General features: G+C 36.9%; 1 protein-coding gene and 1 pseudogene across 1 annotated transcript; one reads left to right on the top strand and one right to left on the bottom strand.

Moving 5' to 3' along the window:
• Positions 1-614: 614 nt before the first annotated feature.
• LOC113321983 (transcription factor DIVARICATA-like) lies at positions 615-2,678 on the top strand. Its single transcript, XM_026569978.1, has 2 exons — positions 615-1,781; positions 1,990-2,678. Exons 1-2 carry the CDS (start codon positions 1,336-1,338, stop codon positions 2,474-2,476), a joined length of 933 nt encoding a protein of 310 aa, XP_026425763.1. The 5' UTR covers positions 615-1,335; the 3' UTR covers positions 2,477-2,678.
• A 2,539-nt stretch (positions 2,679-5,217) lies between these two features.
• On the bottom strand, positions 5,218-9,623 carry LOC113320123 (annotated as a pseudogene).
• Positions 9,624-11,452: the final 1,829 nt, after the last annotated feature.

Below are 11,452 nucleotides of genomic sequence, written 5' to 3' on the forward strand. Positions count from 1 at the left end.
AAAGTACAACCTATCATTAAAAGCTTAGAAAAAAGATACTAGCATTCCTATTGAGAGCCTAATAATGATTAATTATCAAAGAAAATAAAAACCCTTTTTTTTTTTAATTTTCTTTCTAAAATTCCATATAACAAAATTAAATCCTTTCATTTGAGAAAAATAAAACGGTCTATTATTATTCACAAAACTCGCAAGTTGTAACTTGACGACAGCATAAACTAATCGTCAATCAACTTATATTATCCGAATATTTAATTTTTTAAGTGTCTAACGACTCTAATCAAATTTTTGATACATAAACAATAGAATGATAAAATTGACAGACAATCAACCCCTTCTTCCAGCTTCGATACTCATAAAACTAACAAATATCTATCAGCCAACCGAGAATCCGTAATATAATAATTAAGGTTACACACCATATGACTCATCATAAATTTGTCCACCCACAAACACACTATCAAAATCAGAAAAGAAATTCATCATTCAAAACTAGAAAATCACAAGAAAAAATATCTCAACTTTAATTATTTTTTTCTGAGTTGGTTAGTTTTGTTTTTCTTAAAAGAAATATTGTTGTACAGACCAGAGAGAGAAAGGGGTTCCTACTTCCAGTTATAATTAGAGAGAGAGCAAAGAGAGAAAGGGAGAAAGAAACTTTTACTTTAGTTTGTGGGCAGTACCCTCCTATATCATCCAATCACAACTAAACCTTTGGCTCCCCCCTCTCTCCCTCCCTCCCTCTCTACTCTGCTGCAGTGAGATCTCACTACAAGGAGGAGGAGGAGAAGAGGCAAAAAATTTTGATTCATTTCTTCAAGTTTGCTGCTTACTTTTGTTATTGTAAGTCTCAAGGAAGAAAGCAAAGAAAGGGTCTTTCTTTCTTTCCCACTTTCTTTAACTCACCCTTCGATTCTAAAGAGATTCTCACTGTTTTCTCTTCTCAGCTTTCTTCTTTGGGTTTTCTTCCCTTTTCAGTGTCTCATATTTACTCACCCTGTGTTCTGTTTCTTCTATGTTGGAACTTTAAAAAGAGGAAATTTCTCAATCATTTCTACTCTATTTCTGGAAATTGCAACTCGGGTTCTTCTGATTGATTCCAATCTTTCTGTTGGTTTTCAGATCTGATAACTTGTATTCTGAAACAGAGAAAAGATCTGTTATATTTCTATTCAAGGTTTGTAACGGATTTTTTTTTTTTTTTTTTAAAGTTGAAAAAGATTCTTCAACTGAAAAATGCTTATATGAAAAAAGCTATTCTGATTCTCTTCAAATGCTTCTCAATTTAATCCCAATCTTCTCTTGTTAAAAATTCACTACTCTCTTGTTAGCCTCATGATGAAGTGGGGAATGGAAATACTATCACCACAGTCTTATCTACCAGTCTCAAATTGGTTACTTGAAGAAAACAACAACGGCAACAACAACAACCATAGTAATAATAAGAGTACTAGATGGACACAAGAAGAGAACAAGAGATTTGAGAATGCATTAGCACAATACGATAAAGACACACCTGATCGATGGCAAAAGATAGCACTTATGATTCCTGGGAAGACGGTAAATGATGTAATGAAGCAATATAAAGAATTAGAAGATGATGTTGGTTATATAGAAGCAGGGTTAGTACCAATTCCTGGTTATACTACTTCCTCTTTCACTTTGGATTGGGTTAATAGTCGATCTTTCGATGGTTCGAATGGCGGTAAGAGATCTTCTTCGACTAGACCTGGTGATCAGGAGAGAAAGAAAGGTGTCCCATGGACTGAGGATGAACACAGGTAATTGCACTCAATTCTATATCACTCTCTGCTAGTATTTCTATCAATTGATTGGTGTTTTGCAGTGCAAGAACCTGACAATTAACAAAGAACTCAGAATCAGTATTTGAGCTTGCCTAATGTCGGTTTTACTTGTTTATGCATATGAGGTTTTGAGGCAGTATTTATGATTCCTGAGTGATAATGAGTTTTGGTTTGTGAATTACAGGTTGTTTCTTTTGGGTTTAAAGCAGTATGGTAAAGGAGATTGGAGAAACATTTCAAGGAATTTTGTCGTCTCAAGAACACCGACTCAAGTGGCAAGTCATGCTCAGAAGTATTTTATCAGGCAGCTTTCAGGAGGAAAAGATAAGAGGAGATCAAGTATCCACGATATCACAACGGTGAATCTCGCAGACAATAGACCTCCTTCGCCAGACAGTACTACATCGACAATCGATCAATCTACCATGCTAACGCAGCAGCCCAATCAGAATTCTGCACCAAAAGCATTATTTGATTGGAATCAACCCCACGACATGGTTTTCAACCCAGCACATGGAAGCTTGTACGTGCCACCTACTTACGGTATAAACTCATTTGGGATGAAAATGCAGGGACATAATCTAAACAGAAATTCTCTTCATGGATCTCATATGGGAGCTCACAATGCAATGTTTCAGATGCAATCATCACAGTGTCACCCACATGGATAAAGTCTAGAGGTGTTTTGAGTTCTCTCCATGGAATTGAAATTCTGTCAAGCTAGAATTTGCTGTTTCTACGATTTTTGTTCATGGTCTTAATATGAATATATATCGATGAATACTTGGGATAGTTATCTTAAGATAACTGAATTACGTTTTTCCTTGTATCCATAGGCATTCATGAAAATAAGATTGTGTGTTTCACAGGAAATTCCAACTACAAGAACAACAGCAGTTTATGAAACGCGACCACCTGATGAAAGACAGTGCAACCGAAATGTAGAGATTTCCATATAGCAAACTATTAGAGGATAAAGATGCCTATGTGATTTGCAAAAAAGAAAATAGATGCCCATGTTTTAGTTTTCTCACTCGATGCGCAGAAGATTAATTGGTTTATTTGCAGCTCTAAACATTAGTTATTCCTTCAATCATTCTGCAATTGTACATGTGAAATATGTTCCTGACCCTATAGTTTTAACATTTAATGTTTAATCTCTACGCCTAATCAACATGTTGGAACCCATGAGAAAAGTAAAAATCTCCAACTAACCGAGTCACAAAGGTTGGTTCTGAATGAGACTCTATCCTAAAAATTCAGTAAGTGTCATTCAAGTTCAACAGGTAGAATCGGTTGGTACATCTGGAAAGAGCATTTCATTAGATAAAACCTGAAGACCATGTCGATCTAGGTGTAAAATAGTTGCGGAATCGTAGTGGAAATAGGATGTCGACAATTATGGACAGAAAGAAAAATGTGTTATCCGAGCAAGTGTATTCCTTACCCTTCAACATTTATTCCCCTGACGTGATAAATGTAGGGGAATACAGGTTTAAGGGTATTCCCTAGCCCCATAAGACTTGATTTTCTCACCTTCCAGTAGGGTACATTCTTTCATTAGACAGAGTCGAATCAAACTTTTTAATCAGACATGTCACTGGATTCTGAATTCAAATTGGCTGAGTCAGAAAACACTCTTTTTTTTTATCGTTTACGTTCTAGTATCTCTAATAGCTAAACTTTTCTCCTCATCAGACCTCCTTTTCCTCGCTGTAAATTCAAGGGATCTATACCTTCAGCATGGCCAAATAGACAGATCTTGACGACCGAAAAATAAAATTTTAGTCGAGGCTGAGTCGACGTTCCACTAACTTGGGGCATCTCATGCTTCAATGTCTCTTTTTGCTGCTTTTTTCCTTCTTCAATGAGTATATGCTAGAATGGATGATCCTAAATGTACGTAAAAGAGAGAATTCAAAGAACCCACAAAAGATCCAGTCACATTACCATTGTGTACATAAATTTCTATGCTTATTGTTTAATACCATTGTCCTAATCCTACCTTTTGCCTAAACCTTAGATTTTGCTCTTTTTTGCGCCATCAGCCATCACCTATCGGGGCAACACTAAAGCTTTTGCACGTGAGAAACTGGTCATTTGTTTATCATCTTCCGTACTAATTATCATTAAAAAGTTGTATTATGACGGTATTAGTGGGAACAATCTACAAAGGCTGATTAAACTTTTCATTCATCTAAACCCAATGACTATTTCTAAATTCAATAAAGATCAAATTTATGTTCTTTGAATGAGATGTTTGGAGATTCTTCTCTCCAGAGATGGAGGAGGGAAAACAGAAGAATCATGTTATCTAAATAGGTAATTTCTTACACTTCAACTAATGCCCTGATTATCTGGTTTTTAAGCAAATTTGCAACAATCATGAATAACTAGAACAACTCACAAACAAGAGATCAGCCTTTCAAGATTTTCGACAAAAGAAACAAATCTGTCACAGTGAATTCGCCTAACACCTTTAACTGCAGCTCAACTATTCCACTCACTACTACTATTCCTCTTTACTGAATTCAACTAATTTCTACTTTAAAATTCAAGTATCTTTCCAGGAAATGCCAAATGGAAATAAACAAATTTCAATTCCTACTGTGCTGTGTATGCTTGTTTGTTTCTTCTTTTCTTCTCTATTTTAATTCTAATGTATAATAAAGCTTTGTCATGTTTTAGTTTGTGTTTCTGGTTACTACAACTACAATTGCTGTCACTGCTGCAGCCATCTTAAAAGAACTTAGTGCCCACCATGTCACTTGCATATATTATTATTTTTTTCGAAAGTTTCATCATCAATTTCATCATCCTAATCATCAAAAAATAAAAAGAAAAAATTCAAGCAAATATAAGCAAAAAAAAAAAACTGAGTTAAATGACAAAACTGCCCCATTTTCTTTATTTCTTTTCTTCAAAGAGGAGACCTTTCTGCAAGTTGCATAAGAAAGCACTTTTGACCACTTTATTCTCTAACTCTAAATGAAAATGCTTAAGTGGATTAAGATTTCACACGTCAAATCCTAAACTTTACACTTAGGAGTAGCAGAGGAGTCATCTTGTTTCCTCACTTGTATAGTTTTCTTAACAACAACATTATTCTGATTCTCGCTACAAATTGCCTTCGATGAAACATGCATCCTCTAATAGTGCCTTTCTTTTTCTTACTTAGTTACTACTACTTCTACAGGAGGAAACCAAACAAAAAATGAAAAGGAGATTTGTGAGTGGTGCCTTAGCTCTTGTGGATCTAGTAGTCATTGGGTGATGTGGGTGGTGGGGGTGCTTTTAGTGCCAAGAAGATCTACTAATTCTGATTTTCCCTCTAAAACTCAATTTAAAAATGCAACACCAAGGGACGGAAAGGCGATGATGCAATTAGATCCAAGTATAATCATAATTTATTTACTTTTGCAACTTGTTGTGTATGCATAAAAGAAAGAATAAGTTTTTACACACTTTTCAAATAAGAAAATGAGACTTGCTTGTCAACATTCTGAGGACAAAAATCTTTACTTTTTATCCACTAGGATATTACACGGCGTAGACACGCAAACATATTTTACGGGACCATGCAACACCGTGGTTACCAGGTATTCTCATCATGACTAATTTGCACAGCAACTTAATCACACTATAAGCACCACAAATTAAAATGGCGGTTAATTTCGAAATGAAAGAAAATGAGAAGGTACCGTATATATGAGCCTGTGCATTAACGTTGGTGGAGCTGAATGTCCAATTCCTTTATCATAAATGTTTATATTCGGATCCGCTAGCTTGAGAAGCTCTTGTGATCAAAACTCAAACCTAATCCCATGATAGATGTGCATAATGATTAATTAACAAAGCCCTTGGACTGTGAGCTCAGAAACTTAAAGTGATAAGCTATTATTATTATGCAATGATATCAGGATCTTACCGTTAATGTCTTTAGTCTGTCACTCTGAACTTTATTTGGTCCTCCTGGATAACCAAGTTGCAACCAGAGCAGTCATCTAATCAGAAGAATTCAGTCAAATTATCAAGCTATAAACAAATGTCAGAAATAAGGTAAGAGAATTTGTGTATTAAAATAAAATTAAAATTGGCAGTACAGTAGCAAAGTATTAAATGGGGTTTGTTTTACTTTCCAGAACCAAAATTGAGCTTGAAACATGAAATACCGCAGCATAAAATGTAGATTTTGGTACCATCTGATGTTGGTATTTGTAGCATCAGATTGCTTTAAGTGTTTCTTAAACAATAACAAATTTATTTAACTTTCAGATATACATATATCATAATTAATCATCTAAGTTACCTTAGCTTAGCACAGATATAGTATGCTGTTTCGGAAAAGGAGAGAAGCGCTAAGTACCTTGATACTTTAGTTATCACTAGACAATGGAAAGGAGAAGCTAAAGTGGAACAAATCACTGGGTGAACACTGTACCGAACTAGCGGTGGAGTTGAAAATGTGGGACAGATGACTTCCTTTGTCATGTGCCCTGCTCTTTGCTCCAAAGAAGTGTGCCTCTTGGTTCCTGTTTTTGCAGTGAAAGGCTACTCGATAGGGTGGTTCTCCACACTGAACTTCTTTAGCCCAAAACCTAGGGGAAACAAAGGATCATAAGAATGGTCCCCAGCATTCAAGGGCAACTGATCCACCCTCCTAAACCATGTCACCGGGGGAAGGCCTGTAAACTCAGATTCTCCAAATACCACGTCCACAATTCCAGCTCCTTCCGTACCTGGTAACCAAGCAGCAACAAATGCATCGACTTTCTCCAACATCCCTGGGTCCAGAACTAGGGATCTTCCAGATATCATAATCACCAATGTGGGAACTCTAGTAGCTACTAAACTGATCAAATCAGAGCCACCAAAAAGGGATCTCCAGAACTGAATTGTCACCCAAGGCCTCTGCATATGCAGCTTCTCCAACAACAACAACTGCAAAGGCGAAATCTTTAGCTGCAAATATGTCAGGTGATGGATACTTCTGATAGATAACTTCTGTTTCCCCTCCCACAGCTTCTTTAATAGCGTCCAATATGGTTGTCCCTGCAAATTATTTCACCATAAATTTCAGATTCCCACTGACGGGATGAAAATAAAATGTTTCATATGTTTCTATGTAAGGATACTATTCCAGGATGGTAAGCTACTCAGATAGGGACAAAGTTACTTGGTATGGTTCATTTCCAACACTGTCGGACAGGTTTATCTTTGAACGAATTCCCAAACAAGCAATAACAAAAGTGTTCATCTTCTGGTTTGAGTTTCAGCGATTCTTTGCAGTAAAATCTGTACAACATACCAGTTGTAATATTTCCACTGCTTCCATGCCAAGTCATTGTCCATCCGCCACACTGATACCCCAGATCATCAGCATGACTTCCTGCGACAAGAATCCTTCTCGCACTTCTATCTAACGGAAGAAATGGTTTATTTGGATCCTTTCCGTTCTTTAATAAAACCAGGGACTTTCGAACGGCTTCACGAGCCAATTCCCTATGGATCTGGAGACAATTAAGAGGTCAAATTCCATACTGCAGGAATAGAAGATTCTAAGCATCAAAATCATTAAGAAAAAAGATCATTAAGCAGTCTGGCTGCATGACCCTTTCAAGTTTTGACAGTACCAATTATTAACACCTAACACGGGAGGATACAAAAACTGAACAGAATATGCTGAGGTTACAAGGGTCTAATTGTACTGATTAAGTTGGGTCATATAAACTAGTTATGACACATCCATCCAACTTACTGAAAGATCTCAAAAAGGCATAAGAATCGAGCTCAATGGATTTGGTACTCAGAATCTTACCTTGGAACCCACTGTATCTCGCAACGATCTGTCAGTCAGTGGATGTTCAAAAAGCCCCGCAATAAATTTAACCCTCAAGATTCTCTCAACAGCATCGTCAATCCTAGACATGTGTATATCTCCTGATTCCACCAGAAATATCAAGTCCTCGAGGAACTTTTCGTATCTAAAAGGAACCATCACCTGCAAAGTTTCTCAGCTAGGGGTAGAAACATGAATGTATTCTAACCAGTGTAGGCTTTTAAATTTAAATTTGGGTCTCTACCATGTCAACTCCTGCACTGATTGATTCGGAAATGCAATAACGATAGTATGATCCATGAGGCTGAGAAAGTCGGTCAATACCTTCCCAGTCAGAAAGACAAAACCCTGCAGGACAACCATAAGCTTCCAATTTTAAGCATATCACATCCCATTGGTAATTCAGGACACACATAACAAATAAATACCAAATCACAAAATTGGCAGCAACTCTTTACCTGAAAACCCATCTTCTCTTTCAAAATAGTTATTAGGAGATAATAATCTGAGTGCAGTTTTCTCCCGTTCCAACTAGAATAGGTCGTCATAACTGTGGAAACTCCTTGAGATAGACAATCCAGATAAGGCGCCATATGGATTTTTTCCAAGTCGCTTAAGGATAATATGGCATTCCCCTCATTTATCCCCTTATCAGTACCTCCATCTCCAACGAAGTGCTTGGCACATGCAATAACATTATTTCTACAATGAAACAAACGAGATAAGCTTCTTTTTGTTTCTGCCATCCTTTCTACAGTACCATTACTATCTCGAATTGTTCCTGACTTAAAAACAAAGCAGTGGAAACATCAATGAATGGAAGCTGAACTATCTTCCAGGCTACATTGCAAATAACTTTTTGAAAAAAGACGAAGATGGGTACCTTCCTGCTACATAAGGGTAGCCATTGGGATGCCCTGCAGGTGGCAATCCCTGTAATCCAGCAACAACAGAGGTCATGTTCCGAACTATTTCAGTATCTTCGCTGAAACTCTCATAATACCTTCCCCACCTAGGATCCCTACCAACCTGTCACCATTCATTTTTCAAATGAGTTCGATACATTACTTGTCAAAACAGATTTACCACCACTATGTCAACACAGATATACCACCACATGCTCAAAGTCTATTTCTCTTAATTACCTTGTCTAATTGTACATCAAAGGCGAAAGAATCATAATTACTTACAGCTACACACGGAGCAAAAGCACACCAGTTGCTCTAACTTCAAGAGCAGTTGCAGCACCAATCCTTTGAACCAAATCAGCATCACTATGAACCCATTCAATGGATAAAATTAGGGTTACTATTACCAATTAGCATTTGAAAGTTGAAACAATATAACTCAGAATACCAACCGGGTAGCTCCAAGGCCAATATTGTGAGGGAAAATGGTGGCACCAAAAACATTATTATGACCATGAACAGCATCAGTTGCATAAATAATTGGAATTCCAAGACGCGATTGAAGAGCTGAATTTTGGAGAGCATCAATCATATCAGCTCAATCACACGGCGAAGCTTTATCAAATGGTCCGCTTCCACCACCAGTAAGGATGCTTCCTGTAAAACCCAGAGAAACAAATAATCAAGTCACTTCATTTACAGAAGATCAAGAGAGAAAGGGAGAAGATACCGATAGAGAGGTCTTTAATGGCGGAATGAGTAGCAACGGTTCTTTCAATTTGAGTCATTTGTCCTGCTTTTTCATTCAAAGTCATTTTTGACAGCAAATCTTTAACCCTAACTTCAATCTGTTCATTTTGGTTTTTGTATACACAATTTGCTTTCACGGAGTCACTGCAACTATTGCTCATCTTTCTGATTCTCTCCTTCCAAGTTCTACCACTGAGATTTCTCAGTATGTGGCCGGTATTGGGTTCCCGTTCCCCTATAGGATCACAGTCACATATACAGTATGTCCGGTCAATTTAGATTTTAGGTCGTGTTCCAAGATGATACGCAGTAGAAGCCACCAAAAGATCCCAAGAAATTTCCAGGTCTTGTGGCGCAGCGAAACGGTTAGGGTCGCTTAAAATTTTACGTTGCTAATAGGGGTAGTAATTTTATTGGGGGCATACCAATAAAATAGCTGAAGCCTATATAAATGAAAAGGGTGAGTCCAGTTTCAAACCCTAAAACAAACCGAAACAAAATACTCATTCATTAGTTTAAGTATGAAGCTCCGGAGTGCAGATCAAAATAGGAGAGATGTGGGAGTTTTTCTTGAGGGTTTGTTTGTTGCCCCTCTCCTATACATAGATCTGCATGATTTTAGAGATAAAATCAGAGCTGATGATTCTAAACTTGATAAATCAAACAAGGGACCCTCTTCTTCTTCTTTCTTTCTCTCTCTCTCTAAATCTCTGCTGCTGCTGCTTCTACTACTACTACTTCTCTTTTCAAACACAAAACAAAAACAAATGAGGCAGTGATGATAGACAAAGAAGCAACCCTATGGGTTGTCAGACAAAGGTTCAATCTAACTCTCCATTAAAAGTCTTGGCGAAGCAACTTGGAAGGTCTTTTTGAATTGATTAATGGGATGAGGGTTTCTTTCTCTCCATTATTCTTTCAAATTTGGCAACCAGTCTGCAGCCAAGGCAGGAGAGGAGATAGATAGATCCTTGCATGTCTGTCTAAAGGCGAATCTGAGCCTCCTCTTCCCAAATTTTCAACATTTTATTATTTGTTTGGGTTTCAATTGATTTTCAACATTTGTTTTTCTTTCAATGTTTTCATTTTTTTTTTTTTTTTGAGTTTCAATGTTTCTCAATCAATTGTTTCGGTTATTTCCAGAACAGTGTTTTTCAATGGAAAATGATGAACAGTGTTTTTGTTAAATTGGCCGGAGAGACGGGTTGTGGTGTCTCCAAAAATATGAGTCGCCTTTAGCTCAACAAATTTTTTTGGACGCTGTCCAGTATAGCTCTTGCTTCTGCCTCCTTAGATGGAGGAGCTGCAAAGTAGATGGCCTTAACTGCAGAGTTTCTTAGAGAAAACCTGGCGTAAGGGAAGAGGGAACTCCCTAAAAAACCGACGTGGCAGCGAAAGTAATAGGGATCTATGTCTAGTGGTGGAAAATTAAAACTGATAAGTGAGTCCAACTTTGTGCACCCTCTCAAATCGGGGTGCACGTTACGGCTATCCTAATTTCCTAATTTGTTGTCTAAACCTCCTAAAACCACTTTCTTATTTGTTGACCAAATATATTCTCCTTGATCAAAATTAAAAAAGAACAGAGGATAATCCTCCCAAAACCTCCATTAGCGTTTCCTTTTTCATTAATTTCTCCTCCTCCATGAATGTCTTCTTTTCTCCTTGCTTTCTCCACTTTCGTCTCTATTTTTTCTAGATCCAGAATCATGATTTTCAGTATTTGATTGTAATAGTTGATAAATCATATTCTAACATTTGATAATTGTTCCTTCATCCTTGTCGTAAATATCAATTTGTGAGAAATCAATAGATATTAGTGCATCAGGTAATTTGAGCTTCATTAATGGAGTTTTTAGTTGCCGTGATGTTAAAAATAGCAGTAGAGAAGAGATCCATCTAGATTTTGCATTCCTCTCTGTCCAACTAATTGACTCTTTAACTTTTATCTAGGGCTAAAACTATAACTTTTCAGAAACGGAAAAATTTTCGTAATGGTGAGTTTGATTTCAATCAAAACATATGAATATGGAAGCCGGAGATGTTGATTAAGTTTGGGTATTTTGATAAAGTGATCCAGTTTTGAATTAGGATAAAAAAAGTGTCCCTTCTAAACTGTCCCGTTTTTTTTTAAATAATGTTTTTCATCC

This window comes from Papaver somniferum, chromosome 11, assembly GCF_003573695.1.
Source record: "Papaver somniferum cultivar HN1 chromosome 11, ASM357369v1, whole genome shotgun sequence".
Taxonomy (NCBI): Eukaryota; Viridiplantae; Streptophyta; class Magnoliopsida; order Ranunculales; family Papaveraceae; genus Papaver; species Papaver somniferum.

Coding starts and splice junctions, on each gene's coding strand:
- LOC113321983 (XM_026569978.1), top strand. CDS start 1,336: ATGATGAAGTGGGGAATGGAAATACTATCACCACAGTCTTATCTACCA. Junction 1,782..1,989: donor TGGACTGAGGATGAACACAG/GTAATTGCACTC, acceptor TGTGAATTACAG/GTTGTTTCTTTTGGGTTTAA.